The sequence below is a fragment of the Grus americana genome, chromosome 17, assembly GCF_028858705.1.
Source record: "Grus americana isolate bGruAme1 chromosome 17, bGruAme1.mat, whole genome shotgun sequence".
In the NCBI taxonomy this organism is placed as follows: Eukaryota; Metazoa; Chordata; class Aves; order Gruiformes; family Gruidae; genus Grus; species Grus americana.
In genome coordinates, this window is record NC_072868.1 from 4,957,705 (window position 1) to 4,981,588 (window position 23,884).

The following is a 23,884-nucleotide window of genomic DNA, read 5'->3' on the forward strand; positions in this document are numbered from 1 at the left end:
GTCATCATTAATAGTTAAGGCAAATGGAATTTACATTTGTTAGGCTTAACATCTGAAGTCTTTGACAGAAAAACAAATTGCTGTGAGACAAAAATTTGTGAGTCTCTTCTGCTCTATTTATGCCTGTCAGCTCACTTTGCAGCTGAGTAAATGGAAGGTAGCTTATAATTTTTCCAGTGAGGAGCTACCTTGAAAAACTTCAATAACATCTTGCATATTTTTAAAATAAATTCTTCATCCCTACTACTGATTTGACTTTGAAAGAGTGAATTTGGTTTCTGACAAGGCAATGTCTAAATATTTTGTTGTCTGTGTTCGAGTGAGATGTCACTGTTGATCTCCAAGATTAAATGTGAAGTTGAGCAATAAGTGTTAATACTGTTACTGTGTTATCCCTGATCAAGACCCACAGCGTTCTGCACAGTCAAAACAGATTGGCCTCCCATTTTGCTCTCACAAGTTGAGATACATGGGAAAATATGCCTGCTTCCTCCTGAACTTTGTTCAGTCCTTCCTTTGTGATTTTTCTCATGTATTTGTGACATTATCTCAAATAACAAGGAACATAAATATTTACATAAATATATATTTATTATGAATAGCAATTTATGTAAGAATATTACAAAATTGAGAGAGCTAGTCAAAAGATCCTGGAGCTTGAACAATTAAAATTATATTGGGATTATTTTGGTGCATAGTTTGTATATAGGTGACAGCTATGTGGTATTAAAGTGAAACCTCTCTCATGCCGTCCCCTGTCTTGCTCTGGCTCTAGGAGGAAGTGGAGACCGTTGTTTCTATGCTCATAGAACAGGCTCGGGCCCTTTCTCGCACTGGAATGAAAAAACACCTCCGTGTTCTCCCCATGTATGCCGGGCTGCCTTCTCCTGAGCAAATGAAAGTGTTTGAGAGAGTTTCTCACAGTGTCAGGAAGGTAAGGCTGTTGTGTATGTCTCAATTTCTACCACCCAGAAAGGTATCTGCATTACACAGACTGTATATATCAGGTTCACATCATCAGGCTACTGCAAATGCCTACCAGGGGAGGCTTTCTGCATCTCCTAACACTGCCTGTCAGTTTTCAAACTGCGAACCAAGACCATGTTCTCTGGCTTCTCTTTTCATCATTGATCAGTCCTAGGCATGTCAGTTCTCCTGTCTACCTCATCAGCTTCTCAATTTTCAAGAGTCTTTGTACAAAACCTTGTACTTGTCTACGTACAGTTGCAGCTTTTTACACTCTGAAGTCCTCTACTTTTACTTGGTTTTATTTCTTTTTGTGGTCTAAGTGTCTATGCCTGTTTTCCACCAGTAATGGAAAAATCAGTGACAGAGTGGGTAAATGCTGTATTTTCACCTAAGAAACAAGTTAAAACTTGCTTGGTTTTAGTAGAAAAAAAGCTTTGTTTTGACTTCTGCAAGTCTTGTTCGGATATTTAATGTCACAGAAGTATATAGTTGGTCATGATTAGCACTTTCTGCTTAGGCAGAGCCTATGTTGGGGCCGAGATAAGCTGATAGAATTACGCTGGGGTGACTTGTTATAATTCTTGTAGCTGCTGGAGTCTAACAAGTAAAATTGTTCATCTGGTCTTGGAGAACATTGAGTATAAATACTTATTTTCTCTCCAGGATATGACATTAGTCAATTAACTTCAAGATTTACTTTTTTAATTTCAGGTGAAATAAGGATTAAATTTCCCTCTGTCATCTGGGAACAATTATTTTTTAATATTTTAGGACATATATATAAAAAATATAATAATAGAACACATATATATTTATATATATGTGTAATAGGAAAATATATATCTCTGCAGGAATACTGAACATGGAATGCTTAATCAACTCTGTTCCCCTCCTTTCCCCTGCCTCACCCCAGTGTTAAAAGTAACCACTTAATAAAACGGAGAAGCAGAAAGAAAATATTTTTAGTTTGCTGCATAAGAACACTTGATTTACAGTCAGTTAATGTTTTTCTGTGCAAACACTGCCAATGATTTTCTCTGCAAACACTGCCAAGCTCTTTTATGAAGAGAGAATAAATTTGAATAAGAAAGTGATTGTGAAGCTGTAAAAACCGGGCTTATTTCAAGCTGACAGCTCTTTCTGCTGCATGTAGTGTATCCTTTTGTACTCCAGCGTGTGTTTACCAGAATTGTCATATCTGAGATCTTTCACGTGGCTTGTATTTGAGTCCTGGTGCACTGATGCTAGGGCTTGATAGTGTAATTGAGATTGGGGAGTTCACAGTTCTTTATGTCTGTATCTGTAGGTGATAGTAGCCACCAACATTGCTGAGACCTCCATCACAGTTCACGGAATTGCATTTGTAATTGATTGTGGTTTTGTGAAGCTTCGGGCCTATAACCCCAAACCAGCCATCGAATGCCTTGTGGTGGTACCGGTATCTAAAGCTTCGGCTAATCAGAGGGCAGGACGTGCCGGCCGGAACCGCTCTGGGAAATGTTACAGACTTTATACGGGTCAGTAATTTGATGTGTAGGGAAGGTGAACTTGCTGGTGTGACTTCCACCTTGTTGTGCAGTGGTTTTAGTGTTAGATTAAGAACATAACTGTGTTTTTTCTTTCAGCAAGAGATAGAAATTTCCCTTCATTATTTCTCCGGCTTATTTAGAAATACATTGTTCATATGTGCTAAGCATTGGAAACTGAATCCTTTTATGAGTCAGAAACACAAATTGAGCAGGGTGGGTACTGTGAGATTGTCAGTGATTGTAAACCTGCCACGTTAATGCAACTTGTAGAGTGGCAACTCTACTAAGAAGTTTATTTTTTAATTTTTTTGATTTCTGAGCAGTTGCTTGAATTTATAATACCCACCTATAATGTTCTCTTCTGTGACTAAAGTCTCCTTTAGGCTGTGCATCTGACAAAGGACTCTGGAAATCCTTCAGAAAACTGAGGGAAAACTTCTTTACGTGGCCCCTTTTTCATAGGAATAGGTGCCAACCCCAAATGCATCTCATAATCAATGATCCTGGAACTGTACAAAAATTACTGTTACAAATAAAACAGTTCGCCACCTAGCAGTGTTCAGAAAGCTGCAATCCAACTGTCTCGATTATCAACTGTTTAAAGAGAAAAGACTTTGCAGTTGAGTACTGCCGTTGCTTATGTGCCTCAGGTTCCCTCTAGTTTTACTGGAGCTTCGAGACTTAGAGACATCAAACATATCTCTTAAAATGTGTGTGTGCTTGCCAGAGTTGCCACATTAAACAAAGACATGATTTACTCTCCAAACCTTTGTGTGCAATGAAGAAGCAGGAGTGAATGTCTGCTGCATAATATACCAAGCTTTTTAAGTATTTTACTGGAGAACCATGACTACACTGAAGTTATTTTTGTGTGTCCAAGAGCTGGCCTAATGGGCACTTTAAGAAACATTTTAAAGTTCCTTTTGAAGTGCACTGAAGAGACAAAAGTAGAGAAAAGGTACACTATGTTTGTCTTAGTGAAGGTCTGAGTTAGAACAAATAGAGGGGGGGTCTGTATAGAAAGGAAAATAATTCAGGTAGAAATATTTCTTGTTTTGATTTGGAGTTTTAGCTAAACTTGGGGGGGTGGTGTATCTTTACTGCACAAGAGTTGGTTAATGGAAGGTACAGGAATTTTGACCTTACATGAAGTATTTTTCCAGACTTAGAGTGTATAGCGAATGTGCTTTATAAAAGGCATCGCCAAATAAATTGGTTTTCAATTCTTAGTCATTATTTTAAGTATGCTTTTTAAAACCTCATTTTGTTTGAATAGTTACTAAAACTAGTACTCTTATACTGAAAGCATGCTGGTTTTGAACTTTTTCTTGTCCCTTTTAAAAAAAATGGGGTTTTGTAGTATTGCACACTACCTTTTATTTTCTGATTAAAAATATTAAACCAGAAGAGAAATAAAGCATTTCTAGATTTTCATGAAGAACTTACAACATTTCAAATTGAAATGTGGGTGGGTAAACTACAGAATCAGTAATGTAGCCAAAACCATTGAATTTTCTATTTAAATTAAGGTTTCATGTCTCTGAGTTAAAGTTCTTTTAACACTGTTAAGTATGGATACTCAATAATTGTAACTTGAAATGGGTATGATTCTATCATACCCATTGACCGCATACAGTGGGAGTTGAAACCCGGTCCCAAGTTGCTTTGTTTTCTCCCACAACAGAGGAGGACTTCGAGAAGCTGCCGCAGTCCACAGTTCCCGAGATGCAGCGCAGTAACCTGGCACCCGTCGTCTTGCAGCTGAAGGCTTTGGGAATTGACAACGTGCTCAGGTTCCCCTTTCTCTCAGTGAGTCCTGGGCTGTAAAGTCTGTCACCTTTCTGTAGTGTGAAGAAAGATGACTAGGAGACTTGTTGGTAACCCGCAGAACCGTTAACCAGTACCCATTGCCCTGTCGATTTGGAAAGCATACTGCATTGCCTGCTGTCAGGCAGCAAAGTATTTTTTAGTGCAGGTAATGTGTGTGACAACTTAGAAACAACAACTGGTTGTATTCTAGAGTTTGCTGTTGGAAGTGCTGAGAAGTTGAGAAAGGCCTAGAAGAACAAACTCTGAGATTCTGCAAAACTGTAACTGTAGTCCCTTTGCACTGAATTTATGAAGAGGAAAATTGATATCTACAAAACCAAATCTATGCTTGTCTGTCTTGTTAAAAAGAGCAGTACCGATTTTTAAATTTGCTTTCTGTAAAGTCTCTAGTTACTATTGATGTGAAAAACTAATATTTCAGAAAGTTCAGAAAGTAATTGTTCTGATCACTTGTGGCATCGCTGTTGGACAAAGCAAATATGCCTTTTCTAGCTCAGATTTTGAGAGCATTGTAGTGATGACGCTGAGCCTGCTGACGTGCTTTTGAGTCGCAGCACTGGTGGTCAGTGGAAGGGTGATAGGAAGAGTCTGAGAGCTCTGTCTTCATTTTGCCAAAGTAGGAAGGTAGGTAGGTAGAGCTCAAAGGTTTTGCAAAAGAGGAAGATCTAAGAATTGTCGTGAAAACTTGTGTGTTCTATGATGATAACTTTAAACAATGCACATTTTTTTTCTTCACAGCCACCTCCTGCACAGTCAATGGTGCAAGCTTTAGAACTGCTGTATGCTTTAGGAGGTGAGAACTTTATGCTTTGCTTTATTTATAGTTATGCTATAGGAGTTATGAAAAAAAATTGTTAATTTGGATTTCATGATTGGATGGACATTGAGAACTGTGCTTAGAGAAATGCAGCCTTGACTGGTGGCAGCTTTTTGTTGGTGTGTTTTTAAAGCATACCTCAGTCTCCTCTGAATTTACTTTCTTTTCCTCTGGTTATTTCAGGCAGGTAAGTAAGCAAAAGGCAGCAGTAACTTTCTGAGAGGAACTAGAAATCTATTGCATAGAATATAAACTAGAATTTAAAAATAGGTGTTTGCCCAATCTAAACAGTTATAGCAATCTTCTGTGTATTTCCTTGCACCTTCATGGGAGGAACCAGCTATTTTGTCCCTGCTAGGAACAGTGCTCTGAGCTGATGAGGCTTGATTCTCTCAGGCACATCCTCTGTTTGGATCTCTTCAGTCCTGCAGAGTGGTATGAAGATACAAACAGAGTTTGGATGCTAATTAGACCAGTACATGAATTAGACACTAAATTTACCTGTATCCAATTAGATAAGTTGTTCAATACTCCAGCTTTTAGTGTGGTGATCTTTCATTTTGTGTTACTGTGCCAGTGATGGAAACATGTAGCATTTGCAAGTATAAACAAAAAAAGTTGAAAGTAAAGGTTTGACATCTCTTTCAGGTTACAACTGACTGTAATAACCTAGAATTTAGCATCATTAATATAATTGCTACTTTGTTTATTCCTTGGTCAGACTTTAAAAAGCATAGTGTGTGTGTCTCAAATTTTTCTGTTAGCATGTTACATTCATTATCTGATCTTGATGTGTGTGCGGGAACTCTGCCTAAACATTGCAAGTAAAATCTGATGCTTGAATTTGGGAGAGGCCGGTCACTGGATGCTAGAATTCAACCCAACAGAGAGCGTGCTTCTCGATGGCTTAGCGAAGCAAGTGTCACGTATTAGTTTTCAGACCTTCTCATTGATATGATTTTAAAGGTATGACTGACAAACGTTATTAAGAGCTAATCTAGTTAAAATTTAAAAAATGAGTTTTAGTCTGTGTCTCTGCTCTGAATGTAGTATGGCTTCTGGCTAAAAGACCACACCTTGTGTAATGTAGTGCTAGTGGTGTTAGTCCTGCAGCTGAGAGAGTTCAAACCTTGCTACGAGTCAAATTGTTCTGATTCTATTAGCTGCGAATACGATGCAACCACTGAACACACACACCCACACACACACCACCCCCCGATCATTCCATAAGGCAGCATAGTTCCTCCTGGATGAATTGGAACTACTTTTCTCCCGCTCGGTGTCTGTGTTTCAGTGCACAGCCTGCTTGCTTTTCATGTTTTTAAATGCATAGGAGCTCATTTGCACACAGCTCACAAAGTCTGCTCTAGTTTTAGTATTGAACTTTTTAGTTATGGACAAATGAACAGATACACACAAACTTCTAATGAAAAGAAGAAAAAGCTAGTCTAACAGACCCAGAGAGCATAATTCAAAGTAATTGCTACTATTTAGCTGCTTAATAGAATATCTTTTTTTTTATTATGTTCTCTGAATTACTAATAACAGCTTGTTCTCAGATTCAGTAGAGAGTCTGAACAATGCTCTTAGTCATATGGTTTAGTTTTAGGCAGTCCTGCGAGGAGCAGGGAGTTGGACTGAATGGTTCTTATGGGTCCCTTCCAACTTGAGATGTTCTATGACTGTATGATTCTAAATGTGGTCATTTGGGTTTTATTCATTATGCTGCTGTTGGATACCTATAACACTCAAATCACACCATAGTAATATTTTTATATGCAGTTTTCAATCCTTTTTTTCTTGTGGTGAGTGGAATGTGTGCTGTCTAATTTTGTTTATAGGAAGAACTATTGTTGGGTTTTTTTGACAGCTATTTAATCTTTTTGAGTGCAACAAACTTAAACAAAACAGAAACTTGACACAAGAACAAATAATCAAAATGAAACTCTGTTTGACTTTTAACTCGGTGTTTGTAGTTAATTCAAAGTTTACAATATTCGCTGCATAATGTAAACATGAGGAAAAGGGTAAAAGAGATTGTGTAGGGTTTGGAAGCTTCCAGAGGTTTGTAGCTGTTTTTACCATTTACAAATGCTGTTGTAACTTGTGGCAGTCTGCTCTCTTCTTACTCTCACAGAGCTGTAACTCTCTGCTTGGCTGTGATTTTGCTCTGTGCTGATTCAGTTCCATCTTGCAAAGGAGAGTTTCACTTACAGCACTTGGTTCTTGGCAACCGTCTCAAGCTTGGAACAAAGACCTTCACAGTGGCTCAGAAGCGTGTTGCAAGGATGAATTCACAGCCAAAACCACCTTAGGGAAACGGAGAGGAAAGGTCAATAAACTCCCTGATTAGCTGTTTGATGTTTTGGCAAAAGTGTTATGCTCGTGGTAGCTTTGCAGAAAAGTACAGAGCTGCTGCTCCGTTGGCTGCCCAGCTTTTGTAGCAAAGTGCTGATGGTGGTGTTTAAGATGGAAAGAAATGTGTGCGCATGTGTGTGATAGATGGATTCGCTCTCCAATTTTTGCTGAAGTTTAAGGTTTTAAGTGGTTTATTACGGAGATTTTATCTAAGTTGCAGAGGTGAAGCTGCCCAAGCGTTTGCAGGTGCAGGAAGTATTAAATTTCTGTTATGCAAGTGTGAACACGTATTTCATCATTTGCATTGTAATAGCATGCAAATGTGCAGCTTAGGGTCAGGACCCTGTTGTGCCAATGCACATAAGAGAAATTTATTCAACAGAACTATCTTATGCAGAGCAGACACTCTTAAGGTTGAGATAGTTCTGTTGAATAAACACATCACTGTTTTCAGACTGATTATTTTCTAGTGATGTGAACTGATTGCATCACAAGTGTCTCTTCTCAGCCTTCTCCTTTGATGTCCCTTTGAAAGTCTGAGATGTCGGTTGGAGCTTATTCTTTTTAAGCATAATTGAGAAGGTAAAAAGTGGCTTTATTTTTAGCTTTAATTCACATCCAAGATTTTGAAGATTTGCTTGTAAGTTGTTGCCTGTCAGAAACAACCACTCTAAGTTTAAAATAAAGTGTTTTAATCCCTCGGCATGTCACATACTAGTGGTTGGTATTTGAAACTTTTTAGTGACACGGGACTTGAATAATCTCTCCTGTGCGTGTTCAATAAAAATCTTTGCAGTATCTTTTTTGAAGTGGAGCTGAAGATCTCCGATTTCATATATATATATGGATCTAGATGGTTGCTTTTGAGATTATTTGAAGGAAACTTTTACCTATTCCAAACTTGTATTTTTTTGCAGGCCTTCTGTGTGTGTTCAGTCTTACTGCTATGAAGACATCTGTGCACAAGCTATATATATCGATATCTATCTCCATGCAAAATTGCACTGAGATTTGTAGGATACAGCAGAAGCCAAAGGATTTTGGCTTGATGCACCTGTAGAAAGTCAAAAAGATGACAATTTCTCCTTTTTCCTACTTAGGAACCCATTTATCTCTCTGTAGATGAAAGACAGCATATTCTAAGCTATTAACTGGTCAAATTAGAGCTATCATACCTTAATTTTTGCAGTTTCTGTGACTGTGTGTTTAAATATATTACTCTGTCATTTCACATAAGCTGCCTTTTTGGACCTATTTCTGAAGGAAAATGTTTTGACATTATGTGAAATGTCTGTTAGGTTTTGTTGAACAGCATAGGGGTGTGGTGAGTGAATTACTACGTTGTCATAATAAGTGAGATGATAGCATATGAAATAATAAAGGAAATTAAACACTTGATAGGGGTATCTGTGGGTTCAGATATGCTGACATGAGTTATAGGAGATCTCGTTCCTGGACTTGATTTTTGGTTTTGCTTTTCTCTGTGAAACATAGCTGATGTACAACTGTGTTTTTTTGTCACTACACAGTTTGACACGTAAATATATAATGCATGGGCCACCGTTGTGCTTCCTCAGTCCACTCTGCTGTGGTTATTTATGTAATCTACAATGCCCCAAAGTCCTGTTATTGGGCTCTTGTGTCCCTCCTTGTGTAGCTTTTCTGTTGTGCTCTGCCTCCTTGTCGCACCTCATACCACTTGGCTTAATTGCAATTTTCTTTTCTCTTTCAATTCTCACTCTTTGCTGCCTTTCTTAGCGAGCTCTTTTCCTTCTATCATTTTCTGTGTCTGTATTCTTTTTTTTTTCCTATTTCCTATGTTCTTTTGCAAAGGAAATGCTTTTCCATTTAAATCGTTCCCTGATTCAGCATCATGTTCTGGATTAGAATATAATTTGCCTCGGTAAACCATGCTGCAGGTGTTTAGCTGTAGGAAGCCATGGAACTAAAATGAGAAACATGCAGGGTTACTTAGTGATAACCAGGAATCAAAAAGCAAACTGTCATATCTGTCCTGTACCACTTCGTCTCCAGTAAAAAGGGTACAGTTGGAACATGGCTGACAGTTTAGTTATTGATGCACGAGGCAGTACAAACTGCAGAGAATCATCAGCTGTACATCTCCAGATGATACTAAAGTTAAATTGTTTTTCTGCATGACCGAAGCAGATGTGACTCAGCAAAATGACATCCTACCCCACCACCCCCCAGTAGTGCTTCCTGTTTCTACAATTATGCCTGTTCCATAATTATGCCCTTTTTAAATTCTCATCAGGACTCCTTCTGCTTTCCATCGCCATGAACAAAGATGTTGCTAACTAGTTAAGATACACGAGTCTAACAGCTAGTAGGCACTGACTGCCGTTGCATTGACTTTGACTGCAAGTTTTCTAAATCATTGGCAGTAGCAATGGAACTTGGTCAAAATGAACAAACTTGTGTGTTCAAGTATGTTTAAAAAAACCCAAAACAATACCAGTGACCTACAGGAGAGTAAATGGATATTAAGGGGCACCTTTAAGCTTGGTTTAAGATACACCTAAGAATTGCTGAACATATTTGCTCTATTTTAGCTCTTAATTCTGCTCTTTAGTACACATTAAATTCCTAAACGAGACTTTCTGTGCTACTTTTACCTGTATCACAGCTACATTTATTAATATGCTGTAGGTTTGGATATGCACTGCCGTTTAACAGAGCCTCTTGGAATGAGAATAGCAGAGTTTCCTTTGAATCCTATGTTTGCAAAGATGCTTCTGGAATCAGGTAGGAGAAAAAAAAAATCAGATTTGTTTCACAGGCTTGTGTTGAGTAGAGGATATTGTCTCTAGTAATTATAGTGTAGTATTAGACATTTGCTCAACTTGAAACAAACTATATGCTTCATCTTGGTGTGGTGTTTACTGAAAAGAAGTGGTTAAACTCATGAACCTCTCTAACAAATAAGTCTAACAATTTAACACCCTAATTAATAAGTCTAACACATTTGTCTTTTATGTTTCATATTAAAAAACATCCACTGTTATACTAAAAAAAAAATCTAGGGGTTTAGGTATTTTGGTTTTATATGCCTTAAAAATATATTTCACTTCTTTTCCTCTTTATTCTGTATGGGGATAAGTTGAATGGAAGAAGCATTTCCTTTACGGAATTTCTCTACTTACTCCTCAGGAAATTTCGGCTGCTCCCAGGAGATTTTGACAATAGCTGCCATGATGCAGATTCAAAACATCTTTGTGATCCCTCCAAATCAAAAAGCTCAGGCTGTAAGTTCAGTCATGTCTCATTTTGTTTTTGTTAGTTCCACGTTTCTGCATTTTTGCCAAGTATTTTATTGATACTACAATATTTTATTGACTGCAGATTTGTACGAAAATGAAGCAAGGTCTTGAACTGTACCTACTGGTTACAGGTAAAAGAAGAAACTGAGTAATGGTGGGAACCTTGGAGTCCTTTACTAGTGTTAAAAGACTCCTTCTGAGAACCAAAATCATGAAGGGTTATAAATGAATATTGGTCAATGTAAGCGTTTGTAGAGGCGGGGGAGAAAACCCCAAACAAAAAAACAAACCTCCCCAAACACCACTTCCTTTCAAGAGGAACAAAAAAAGAAAGCATTAGGATGTAGCAAATGCTTACTAGATAACAGGAGCCTAATTTTAATGCATTCCTCTCTCGGATTTTGGGGTTCTCTTTTTTTCTAATTTAAGTTTTAAAAGTGCTCCTGAATACAGGTGGGCTAGTAGAATATTGCTGTTGCCTAGAGGAGCTACCCTATATGGTGAGAGTTACTAGGAAATATGCAGATGATGGGAACTGTGGATAATGGACTGATTTTTGCAAAAATCAATCTGCCTATAAAAATGTATTTCTTCTTCTCCAGGCCAGGCAACACAGAAAGTTTGCTGTGGAAGAAGGTGATCATCTCACTATGCTTAATGTTTATGAAGCCTTCGTCAAAGTAAGTCAGCTCAAGTCTTTGTGGATTTGCAGGAATGGGAAGAATGGGAAGTCCTGAGTTCTGATTGTGGAAGTCCTGGATATAGCATCCTCAAAGCTGAGGAACTAACAAGTCTATTAAGTGATAATTCTGCTTTAAAAGATATTCTGGTCATATTTTGCCACAGACCTTCTGTTGTTCTGAACAGTGAATAGAAAGAATTTGATTTGTGTATAGCATGGAAGTCTTATGGGTAGACAACTGTATTTTCAAGGAGACTGGGATTTTTGAAGGGGCCTGGGAAAAACAGATATTCAAATGCCAAATGAAATTCGTATTGTCTCATTTTTTCTATAGATGTCTGAATTTTACTGATGATAAACTGCATCTAAATTTAGCAATCTTTTTTTTTTCTTTTTTTTTTTAAATTACCTCATTGATCATCATATCTTCTTTTTCATTGACCTTATGTATTTACCCTAAGGTTTAACACCAATCTTAATACTTCTCTGTAAGCTGTGGTTTTACTTAATGATTTTGAAGCGCTATACCTATTGGGAGAAGTATATTTTGCTGATATAAAGCACTTCTGTAATAATATATTTGCAACAGTGTTGAGTTGAAGCAGTGTAACCACTCAAGTGTTTAAATATGACTTCTCTCTCCCTAGCCCCAAAGCAATGAGTCAGATACCAACTGAAATTTTGCCCTTTAAATTTTATATCTCCCTAATTCTCTTTAGAAACAGCCAAATGCAGAGGCTTTGGAGTAACTGCTGGCTTCTGGAGAAATAGTTCTTTGCATAGAGAAGACCAATGAAATCAGTGTATAGAAAAGTTTGTTTGCATTTTGAGATTGAAAACAGACTAGTTTATAATGTGATGCATTTGTGAGAATGGAATGACTGATGCTATTCTCTTTCAACACTTATGAAGAAATGAAGTACATCTGTTTGAAAATATCCCATAGCATTTGTTCTACTGTTTAGAAGTTGTTTGAAACATGTTTTGTAGTTATTGGTGCTATGTACCCTTGTTAGTTGCTATGTAAACAGATAATTTTCAGGGAAAACAACAATAAATATGTTGTAGGAAACAGAAGAAAAACAGAAGGCAGCTATGGATTCAAAAAAGATTGGGTTTTGTTTTGCTGATGGTATCTCATTGTAATTTTTTCTATTCTTCTCACTGCACAGCACAGCAAGAGCTCTCAGTGGTGTCAGGAACACTTTCTGAACTACAAAGGGCTTGTTAGAGCTTCTGTTGTAAGAGAGCAGCTGAAAAAGCTTCTCGTCCGCTTTAAAGTGCCAAAGAAGTCCAGTGAAGGTGAATTATTATTTTTAACCTGTTGTCCAATACATATTAAAGGTAGTCTTCAAATTGTCAGTCTGCTTTCTGCTGTTCTTGTAACCTTCGAAGTATTTTCTCCCTGGCCTAAAAATAATGTTAATTAAATCCAGATTTTTTTTTCCTAAAAATAACTGCAGAAGAGTGTTTTAGCCCATTTTTACAATTAGCATTTAGTCCAGTCTTCATTAGTTAAGTTTTCCAGCAAGAACTTATAACCACTGATTATATATTTAATGGACAGATTTATCAAGAGAGTCATAAATAGATCACCCTATTCCCTCTTTTGACTTTGCAAAAAGCCATTTTTCTAGTATGTTCAAAGTGATGTACAGTGAGTCATTGGGATCTGATTTCCTGCAGTGCTGTGCGTGCATGGGTGCCGTGACCATGCTACACCACTTAGACACACCCAGGGCTATGGGGCCGAATGGGATCCACCCCAGAGTGCTGAGGGAGCTGCCAGAGGTGCTTGCCAAGCCACTTTCCACCATTTCTCAGCAGTCCTGGCTAACTGGGTCCCAGCTGACTGGCAGGTAGCCAGTGTGACACCCATCTACAAGAAGGGACGGAAGGAGGATGCGCGGAACTACAGGCCAGTCAGTCTGACCTCAGTGCCAGGGGAGGTTATGGAGCAGATCATGTTGAGTGCCATCACGTGGCACATTCAGGACAACCAGGTGATCAGGCCCGGTCAGCACAAGTTTATGAAGACAGGTCCTGCTTGACCAACCTGATCTCCTTCTTCTTTCCGCATAGTGGATGCGGGAAAGGCTGTGGATGTTGTCTACCTGCACTTTAGTAAAGCCTTTGACACCGTTTCCCACACCATTCTCCTGGAGAAACTGGCTGCTCATGGCATGGATGGGTGTACACTTCACTGGGTAAAAAAACTGGCTGGATGGCCAGGCCCAAAGAGTTGTGGCGAATGGAGTTAAACTCAGTTGGCGGCCGTTCACAAGTTGTGTTTCCCAGGGCTCATTGCTGGGCCCAGTTCTGTTTAATATCTTTATCAGTGATCTGGATGAGGGGATTGAGTGCACCCTCAATAAGTGTGCAGATGACACCAAGTTGGGTGGGAGTGGTGATCTGCGGAGAGCAGGAAGGCTCTACAGAGGGATCTGGACAGGCTGGATCCGTGGGCCAAGGCCAACTGTATGAGGTTCAACAAGGCTCAGTGCTGGGTCCTGCACTTGGGTCACAACAACCCCGGGCAACACTACAAGCTTGAGCAAGAGTGGCTGGAAAGCCACCCACCAAAAAAAGACCTGGGGGTGTTGGTCAACAGCCGACTGAATATGAGCCAGCAGTGTGCCCAGGTGGCCAAGAAGGCCAACAGCACCCTGGCTTGTGTCAGAAATAGTGTGGCCAGCAGGACCAGGGCAGTGACCATCCCCCTGTACTCAGCACTGGTGAGGCCGCACCTCAAGTTCTGTGTTCAGTTTTGGGTGTCTCAGTACAAGAAGGACATTGAGGTGCTGGAGCATGTCCAGAGAAGGGCAACGAAGTGGTGAAGGGTCTGGAGCACAACTCTGATGAGGAGCGGCTGAGGGAACTGGGGTTGTTTAGCCTGCAGAAGAGGAGGCTGAGGGGAGACCTGATTGCTCTCTGCAACTACCTGAAAGGAGGTTGTAGCCAGGTGGGGATTGGTCTCTTCTCCCAAGTAACAAGTGATAGGACGAGAGGAAATGGCCTCAAGTTGTGCCAGGGGAGGTTTAGATTGGGTATTAGGAAAAATTTCTTCACCGAAAGGGTTGTCAAGCATTGGAACAGGCTGCCCAGGGAAATGGTGGGGTCACCATCCCTGGAGGTATTTAAAAGCAGTGGTGCTTGGGGACATGGTTTAGTGGTGGACTTGGCAGTGCTGGGTGAACTGTTGGACTTGGTGATCTTGAAGGTCTTTTCCAACCTAAATGATTCTATGATTCTATTAGTTCCCAGCACCCATCTCTAACTGCTCTGCAAATCAGACTTCAATGCTTAGCTGTCACACAAGGTTGCTCTAAGGACTGTGAAACTATCTTCATCGAGACACCAGTGGGAATGGTAGTTTTTTACACAGTAATTTTGATTTGCTGTGAAATTGATGTCAAAACAGATTGCAGGGTCTGTCTGCCTTCAAGCTTTTGCTATCAAAGCCTGATGCACTGTGAAAAGTTATTTTAGATGATTAAGTGGTATTTTAGGGATTTTTGCCATTCCATTGATGCATCTTACAGAAAAATTTGTCTTTTCAGGTGATCCAGATCCCGTTTTGAGATGCATAGTTTCTGGCTTCTTTGCTAATGCAGCTAAATTCCACTCTACTGGAGCTTACAGGTAAAATACGTAGTTTCATTATAACTGTTGCTTAGTTTAAAAGCTCCTTTGACTGGATAAATCTAGGTATAATCAACAAACAGATGCTTCTTTAGACACTTGCAATAAGAAACACCTGGCAGTTGATTTACTAAGTATTTGAAGTTTTGTATTTTCAAACTGCTTCAATGTTTATCTTTTCTCTTTGGGAAATATAAATAATTAAAGTTATTGATAGTGGAAAGCTGTTACTAATAGTAATTAGCTTGTGTTAATATAAGCAAGAACAGCATCTCTGTTGCAGCACTCCCACGCTACTTTTTCATTTAGCATAGCTAGAACTCTTTCAGGACGTTAAATTACCAATTTTTCCTTTTGCCGGGATTTAAGCCTGGTTTCATCTGTTCGTTAAGTGCGGGTGTTTTTAATTTGTTCCAGTTCTTTCATTGTTGCCTTTTATTAACATTCTTACTGGGGATGAAAGGAACCAAATGTAAAACAATAAATAGACTCACAATCTGAAATAGTATCTTGCTTTGAAGGACTATCCGTGATGACCATGAACTTCATATCCACCCCACTTCAGTGCTGTATGCAGAGAAACCTCCCCGCTGGTAAGTTAAAGCAGCTTTCACCTGCTTTGTGATCTTTATAAGACATTCTCAGCATCCAGACATTTTCATGAATGACTTTTCTCCATCAGTGCAGGAACAGAAGTAGGTGGTCATGGCTCCCACAGAGAGAATTCAGTTGGTATTTCCTTTGCAACTTTTTGTAGGCAGTATCCAAATAAATCAGGAAAATAGTGATGTTTAACTGTCCAAAAACCCTGCAGAGGTTGGAAAGCAGAGTTAGGTGACCCTTTCTTAATGGGTGCCATACCTTGCACTGCAAATTGCTCTACGAGTAGTCTCTGTGCCTAGATAGAGCTAGGGTTAATTTATTAAGCCTATTAAGGAAATAGCCTGCCAAATAGGTGCTGCAGTAATTGCAAATGGCTTGCTAGGAGAGGGCATTCGTGTAAAAGGCATGATGCAAAAGGTTATGGATGTCTAGCAGATCAAGGAAAGAAATTGTCGTACGTTCGTAATGTCTGGGATATTACAATTCCATTTGTAATGTCAAAGATGCTCAGATAACAAACAGAAATGTGTTTCTATCGATCAGGTCAACATGATCAGCCTGAAGTATTTGGACTCTGGTCCTTCTTTGCCTGTTGCTGAGACTTTGAAGGGTAAACTTGGCCAGTGTCATCTGTTGTCTTTGAATTGGGCTCCTACACCTGGTGCATAGGGTTTGCAGCAGTATAACTGATTGGAACTTGGCCACCAATCACAGTGGCTCACAAATTAAAGTTTGGCTCAAAAAATAAAAATAAGTCTGTCTCACTGTACCAATTCTTCAGGGCTGAGTCGAGCAGAGTGTAGCTAGAGTAATTTTTGCCACTGAAACCAGCCTCATTCGATGCTGTTTTGCCAGTTGTTTTTTTTTTTTTATCCTCCTGTCACTGCTATTAAAAATAAAACACAGTATGTTTGAAATAATAAAAAGAACACTTTGCAAATATACCTACTGTAAGCTAGAAAAACTCAAAAGTAACATCTTGAAAGAGGTTGGGTCATGGGAGAGTGACAGAAGAATAAATTGTGAATAAACTAATTTGGAAAGAAAGTCTAGTGGTAGGAGAGTACTGGAAGAATTCTTTGCTCCAGCACACACCTCTTCCAGGGCTCAGCTTTTAAATGATGAGCCTTCAGTGTGGAACTTCCATTCCAGCCTTGGGCACTTCCAGACCTATAGAAAAGCAGAACTGTAGACAGCTAGCTGGAAGTCTTAACTGACAAAACTTAAGACTGTTCTTTGCTTCACAGCCTGTTTGCTGTTGGTGGCAGCAGTATTGCTGGAGTTTTTAGGAATAGTGATTCTGGGCTTAAATCTCTTTTTGGACCCACGTGTTGCAGAACAGGCACAGAGCTGTCTTCCAAGGCCATGTGGTATTGCCACCGCCAGCCTAAAGATGCTGGCTTGTGGCATCCTGTAAGACAGGAGTTTAACTTACTCAGCAACCCTAGTTTCAGTGTTGCTGCTGCCTGGGCACCCGTCCTGTGTTGAGGGCTTCAATTCTCTGTCTCTTAGAGGTGTATGTAAAATGTGTTCTCATGCTTGTTTGCTTTCCTCGGATTTCTCTTTAGTTGTATTAGTTAGTATGTCTCGGACCGCATTTGGCAAAGAAGAGAATTTTGATCTCTTCCCTCTTTGCTTTTGAGAGCAAAATACCAATTAATGAGAGACCACAAACCTTGTGGGTTTGCACCTCTAATGTGTATAGAAGGCATATAACAACTTAGGGTTTTGGTGACTAACCCTTCAGTGAGTGGGTTTGCGCTTCCTTGGTAAAAATGACTTTCCCTACTGAAGGGTGACTTCAGAAATAGGTTGCCCATGCTGGGAGCAGGGACTGAGTCCGCATGGCTGGCTGTTTCTAAATCTCTTACCAGGAGATGTTCTGGCAGTAGTTAAAGCTGATCTTCTTCCAATCCTTATCCTTCTTGTCTGCAGACAGGCACCAAAGATAGTCATGCTGTGATTTGTGCCCTACTTCTTGTGAGTCCAGGGTTTTGGTGCTTCTGACATCCTTTCTTGTGATATCACAGAGTAACTAATATTCTCTCTTCCAAAGCATCCGTTATGAGTCCCCCTTGGCCCCATTATAAGAAATACTCTTTCTTTTATACCTTGCATCCATATGTCCTGGTAATATCTGAAGGTGTTTTTAATGGCAGTCTAAAGGTTGTTTTAATGTAGAGTACTCTGAACAACCAGAGGGAAAGTGATAAGAAGGTGTATTATAACTTAAAGACTCTCTTGTCACTCTGTAAATACTACCTCTGGCAGCATGCATGTGAAAATATGCTGCTAATCATCTCTCTCCCTCATTGCTTTATAGCAAACACTTTTTTTTTTTTTTTCCTCCTAGGGTAGTCTACAATGAAGTCATACAGACTGCTAAGTATTACATGAGAGATGTGACTGCTGTTGAATCTGCATGGCTCTTGGAACTGGCTCCTCATTTTTACCAGCAAGGAACGGTACGGAATCGGCATAAAGCCCAAACGGTACCATTGCTGTATTAGCAGCTCTTGTATCTGAACTTTTGACATGTTTATGTTTTGTTGTTGTCTTTTTAATGGTACAAAAATTAATTTGGTTTTGTTCATTGTAGTGGTTTTAATATAAAGAAAGAGGATAATAAATTGATGCATGAAAGCTTTTTCCCTATTATCCAGCCAACAGACATGATCTCAAAGTTACAAAATAGTATATTGCTCTGGCAAATGAAGTCTTTAGCCATTTTACACTTGAATGTAGGCACTTGGTAGCACTCCTACGAGCAGCGCTATAGCTCAGCAGTGGTCATACTTTGCACGATAATTTTAGAGGAGTCTTTGCGTGCTTTGCAAATGGTTGTGCAAACCCTGAGCTTTTTTTTGAGCATTAATTAAGTTTCCTACAGCTCTGATCTGTTCAAACTTGAAGTGGCAAAGAACAGCTGCTATTTGTGCAAACATACCTTTTCTTTACAATTATCTTTTAATAGTTGCCACCATGCTTTATCAACTCTGTCCCATGTGAATCCATCATTCTAGGCTTATTCACTGGTCATTCTGAGAACTGGATTGGTATTATCTAAATGTTAGTTATGCTGGAGTTGCTGATACCACATTGCATGTAAATACTCTATAGGCAAGATTACCAAATCAATCTTGCATGTGAATTTCCCATGGGAGATTAATAACTACTGAGCTTTATATTCTAAATTAGTGAAGTTTTTCCAAAATACTGAGTGAAAAAATGCACTTGCATGTAAGACCTATGCAGAAAGAGATCTGTTCGTGCGTATGAGCAGCCATGTTGCAAAAATTGCTGTTTCTGATTTATACAGCTGCTATGCTATGTGACTTTTCTGAGAATCTGATGTTTTTCTTTCACTTCCTGGGATTTTTGGAAAAAAACAAAACTGGTGCACGGGGGACCTTAGGACACACTTCTGTGGTTACAGTGTACAACAGCATCAGCATCTGTCCACATAATTGACTTGAGAGGGTTGAGGCTCTTTTTAAGTTCAGCTTGGCTAATTCATCCCAGTTATCCAGATATCATCTATAAATTCACTTACTGAATAGCTGAATATTTTCTGCTTTTTTCCTGTAACACGTTTGACAAAGGCAGTCATGACCCCTGCAGGGTAGGCCCTTGAGTCTTTAGCTGCTGTTAGATGTTCTGCAAGCATGGTGTGAAAAGGAGGTGAGCCAATGTTCCAGTTGTATCAAATCTGCTCCTGGAATAATTAGTCCTTTCAACTCAAATATTTACATGTTGTAACATCCCATGTACAACATAACGTCCCATTACGATACGACCTCTCCATGGGCTAAAGTTTGGTGCGAGGTTTTCCTTTAGGTAGGTGATGTCAGGGAGTGTGACTCAATGACTTGTTCAGGAAAAACTTGAGTTGCTTTTTGTAAGCGAAAAAGACTTGTCTTACATAGTACTACCTGCCTGACTGAGAGAGCATGTTTTTCAAGGTGGTACTACTAGTGTTGTAGATAGTCTATGAAATTACATCGGAGCCTAGTTTTTACTATTGCCACCCTTTTCATTTGATAAACTCAGTTTGTAGTATGACTTGAGCATTGCTTTCATCCTAAAATAAATGGAAGCTCTGGAGGACGGTAGTGCTGGTTTTGAGGAAAATTATCTTTTCTGGTTTTGTCAGTTATCCTTATCAGCCGAAAGGTTTGAGTGTCTTTTATACAATGTTTAAAAACTAGAAATGTTCCTGTTCTGTAAAGCTTTGAATTATGCACATAAATTTTCAATAAGCAAGTCATTGCAAGACACACAGTTATGCTAATTTATAGACATTCAGACCCTTTTTCTACTAAAGGATTCATAAGAGATTTCTGAAATAAGAGAATTTTTATTCCTGTATCAAGTTACAAACAAATTACAACTGAATGTTTCATTCCACATTTTTGTAGGTCTTTTTCTTTAAGAGCATAGAGGTTTAAAGGTCCAACACAACTACAGCTGCAGTGTTAATATGTTAGTTAAAATCCTATACTTCATGTATGTACTCCTAGTGTTGGTGCAGATGTATTGTTGGGTGCACATGTATCTTTCTGTGCATATTTGCATGCTGGCAACTTGCTTGCAGTTAGTACAGAAGTACTAGAAGATGACATTTTATTCCAAGCCAGAATTTGACTTTGAGATATGTGTGGGTTTTCAATGTCATAGGTTTATTTTAGCTATATCAATAACAAGCAGAGCTTGGGAAGGGTGGTATTTGGTATTTGTATAAGAATTTATTTAATTTGGGATTAAAGACTGAAAGCATTCTGGTTGAACATTTCTAATTGTGTATACACTAAGCAATTTTTCTTTTCTTTTCTTCTCTTGCAGCATCTTTCCTTGAAAGCAAAAAGGGTTAAAGTAGATGACCACTGATTTGACATGACTTAAGTCTTGTGACACCAGATGCAGAACCTACCAGTGATTTCAAGCTGGCTACAGTCCATTCAGCAGTCAGTTCATTAGCAATTTGTTCTTACATCAACTTAAATGTTTAAATGCCTGCCAGGATCTGTAGGGGTTTATGCATGACCAGTACATTGTAAACCTATGTAGAGCTTGTATTGTGGACATTTTATTCTTTGCCTACTTGACCACTGTTCATCTGGGCATGTTGCTCCTTTTAAATAGGTAGAAAAACAATTTAAAAAATAAGAGGACATACAGGACCACAAAACCCTGAAACCTTCAAGAAGGAAAGTGATTTCCTGGAGTGGTACGGCTGCCTTATGAGAGTGGGGAATAGGGTACCCTGCCTCCTATCACCTAGAGCACTGTGACTACTACCGGCCAAACTGCGACTGACTCCTGGCAGCAGGAGCTCAGGGCAATGAACTAGCCCTTGAAACGCAAGGGGCTGCCATGGAAACATTGATTTCACGTTGGACCATCCTGAACTGGTGCAGCTTGTGCTCCCAAGCAGTAAAAGTCTCTTGCCTGAGGCTGAGCTGCCCCAGGCTCCGCGTGCTGTAACAGTCCTTCTGTAGGTAGCTTTGTATTAAAGTGTCTTGTTTCCCTACGTGAGAGTTGCTGTTTGGGGAGGGGGAGGAAGAGTAGCTCAGTGTTTTTAAGAAGGACTATTTTGCTCAATTGGGGGACTATACACCTGTGTTCACAAACAGTCAAATTCACAGATGGGGCTTTTCTTTTCTTTTCCCCCCCCTAACAAAAGAAAAGATGTTAGCCTCTCACTACTTGGAAATACCAGAAAATTTCAGCAGGGGTGTATCATGGAACACTGTCATTTAGTCTCTGTCATTCAGCAAAGGTGAAAATGTTCTGTACTTTCCTATAAGGAATGCATTCCTATATTTATTTTTTTTATTAAGAATCTGTTCTTTGCTGCTTGGGACTCTTCTTCGTGTGCTACTGTAAGAGAAGGATGCTCTGAACAGTTGCTGCTTTAATTGGGACTCCATGGCTACTTTTCAGTAAGGAACTGTACCCTTTTGTGTTTTCACAAGATAGCTGGATACATGTATTTATTTTTTCCAACTCTATTGATATTTATTTTAGAAACACATTGTTTGAAACTTTTATTTTTGTAAGGCAACTGATTTGATGAAGGTGGTTTTGGCATATTATAACTATAATTTTATTTTCCTTAAAAAAAAAAGATGTGTAAATAGGCAAAAATTTCTACATAGAACAAATGCCTTCCTCGTCACAGGACTGCCTTGAAAACTTTCTTGAGAGCTTCTTTACTTTCTCCCTTCCAAACACCTGCAGAGAGAACATGTTCTGTCATGTGCAGCATGTGGGCTGTTCAGTGTCTACGTACTGACTGCCAGCACAAAAAGCTGTACCAGTCTCCATGTATGGCATCAGCAGCATGACAAACCGTGTCACCTTCCTTGTCGTTTTCCCTGTGAACCTCACCGTGCTACTGCTCTCTCTCTTAGAATGGAAGCTCTCTGGGGCAGGGACTGTCTCCTAGCCAGAGCTGAGAGCATTGTTGGCACTTACTAAAAAAGATTCAATTTGCAATTTTATTATTTTTTTTTTTCTTAAAGGATTGGAGAAAGAGCTGAATATGAAGACTTGTAAAATGTCTGTGTCTCTCTGTCCTCTGGAAGTATTCTTAAGAAAAATAAAACCATTGAGTCAAGGAACCTTGAGAATGCATCACTTCAGCCTGAGTAGTGGGTGATTTCCCAGCGTACTGGGTGGTTGTACTGTGCTGGTCTGAGTTGTGATGGGCTGTCAGTGGCTGGCCACTTCATTTGCCAGTTCTGAGAATTTGGGTGGTTGTGGAGAACCACTTCTCCAGATGTACTTTTACCTGGCTGTACAGCTGCAAAATTTTCTCTTGGAATGAGTGTGACTCCTGCTAAGTTAAGAACTGAGGGGTGTGAAAGCTTTGTAACATGCTGCAAGCAATTGTACTTTTATAAGAATGAGTGCAATAGGTTTTTGTAAACAAAACCAGAAATTGAGACTTGTCTTTCTGTAGTTTTACAAACTATTGAGGTATTTCCGGAGGTGCAGAACAGGCAGGCTGTACTAGAGATGCAGGCTAAGAGTAAGTGTTTTTAGAATTCAGATTAAGGTTAACTTGAGAGAGAAAGCACTGCTTTCATCAGTAAACCTGGACCCTCTGAAGGTGTTTGAAGACAGAGACCTAAAACTTGAAAGACCTGAAAATCTCTTTACTCTGTAAAATTTTGGCCTGCAGCTCTCTGCGAGATTTGTACGTAGCATTATACTTTAAATACCTTTGCTGAAGGAGATGGGTAACTGTGCCTTGTTGTTGGGTCTCTGCTGCATGAACAGTCTCTGCTGTTGTGGGGAGGTTGGAGTCATTTGAAGATGTTTGTAAAGGAGTTTATAAAACAGTTGAAGGATTTAAAACCTGGCTTTTAGAGAATGAGGTTAAAATATTAGATTCCTGAGTTAAAATGTTGCTTGAAATAGAAGTCATGCCACCACTGGCAAGGAGATAGTTTTTTTGTTTGGGTTGGTTGTTTAGTTTTTTTTAAAGTAAATTTGCAGTCCATTAATGTCAAATTACTGGGGGGGGGGGAAAGAAGCTGTACTCCTGAAGTCCATCAGAAAGTGCTCTCAGTGTTTCTACTTACGACCTGAGCATTGTGAGTTATAGAAAAGATAAAGGTAAATTGGAATAAAAATTCAGCCAAGACAACATTAATTGACATATATTTCTTATCTTGTAGATGAAAAATAATTCTGATAAACTAATGGGAGTCACAACTCTTCCTGCTTAATCTCAGGAAAGAGACCAGTAATTAAAAGACTAAAATGAAAAAAGGGAAATAAATAAGGGAGATGTTACTGCCTTTTCTCAGTGCTTTATGATAAAATACTGATATAATAGGACATATAATTGAGCCATGCACACAGCGATAGTCTCTAAACTTCAAGGTAATGTGATGTAACTTATTTTTAAGCTGAGTTACTTTTACGTAACATACAATAAGCACATGTGTTGGGTTTGTGTGGCAAGGTTTTGGTAGCGGGGGGGCTACAGGGGTGGCTTCTGTGAGAAGCTGCTAGAAGCTCCCCCTGTGTCTGACAGAGCCAATGCCAGCCGGCTCCAAGATGGGCCCGCCGCTGGCCAAGGCCAAGCCCATCAGCACCTCTGGGATAACATATTTAAGAAGAAGAAAAACACTTAGAGAGAGAGCTTTTGCAGCCGGAGAGA

General features: G+C 39.3%; 1 protein-coding gene across 2 annotated transcripts in view; it reads left to right on the forward strand.

Annotated features, from left to right (window-relative positions):
* DHX35 (DEAH-box helicase 35) overlaps positions 1 to 22,346 on the forward strand; it is a 34,133-nt gene extending 11,787 nt beyond the window's left edge. The window contains exons 11-22 of one of the 2 annotated variants that reach the window (XM_054845528.1): positions 776 to 934; positions 2,276 to 2,486; positions 4,183 to 4,307; positions 5,067 to 5,121; positions 10,174 to 10,269; positions 10,675 to 10,769; positions 11,387 to 11,464; positions 12,639 to 12,768; positions 15,027 to 15,108; positions 15,630 to 15,701; positions 18,065 to 18,203; positions 20,554 to 22,346. In XM_054845528.1, the coding sequence (XP_054701503.1) occupies positions 776 to 934; positions 2,276 to 2,486; positions 4,183 to 4,307; positions 5,067 to 5,121; positions 10,174 to 10,269; positions 10,675 to 10,769; positions 11,387 to 11,464; positions 12,639 to 12,768; positions 15,027 to 15,108; positions 15,630 to 15,701; positions 18,065 to 18,203; positions 20,554 to 20,598 (1,287 nt within the window). In that variant the 3' untranslated portion in view covers positions 20,599 to 22,346. The remainder of the gene's footprint in view (positions 1 to 775; positions 935 to 2,275; positions 2,487 to 4,182; positions 4,308 to 5,066; positions 5,122 to 10,173; positions 10,270 to 10,674; positions 10,770 to 11,386; positions 11,465 to 12,638; positions 12,769 to 15,026; positions 15,109 to 15,629; positions 15,702 to 18,064; positions 18,204 to 20,553) is intronic. The other variant, XM_054845529.1, reaches the window with a different exon arrangement.
* The last annotated feature ends 1,538 nt before the right edge of the window (positions 22,347 to 23,884 follow it).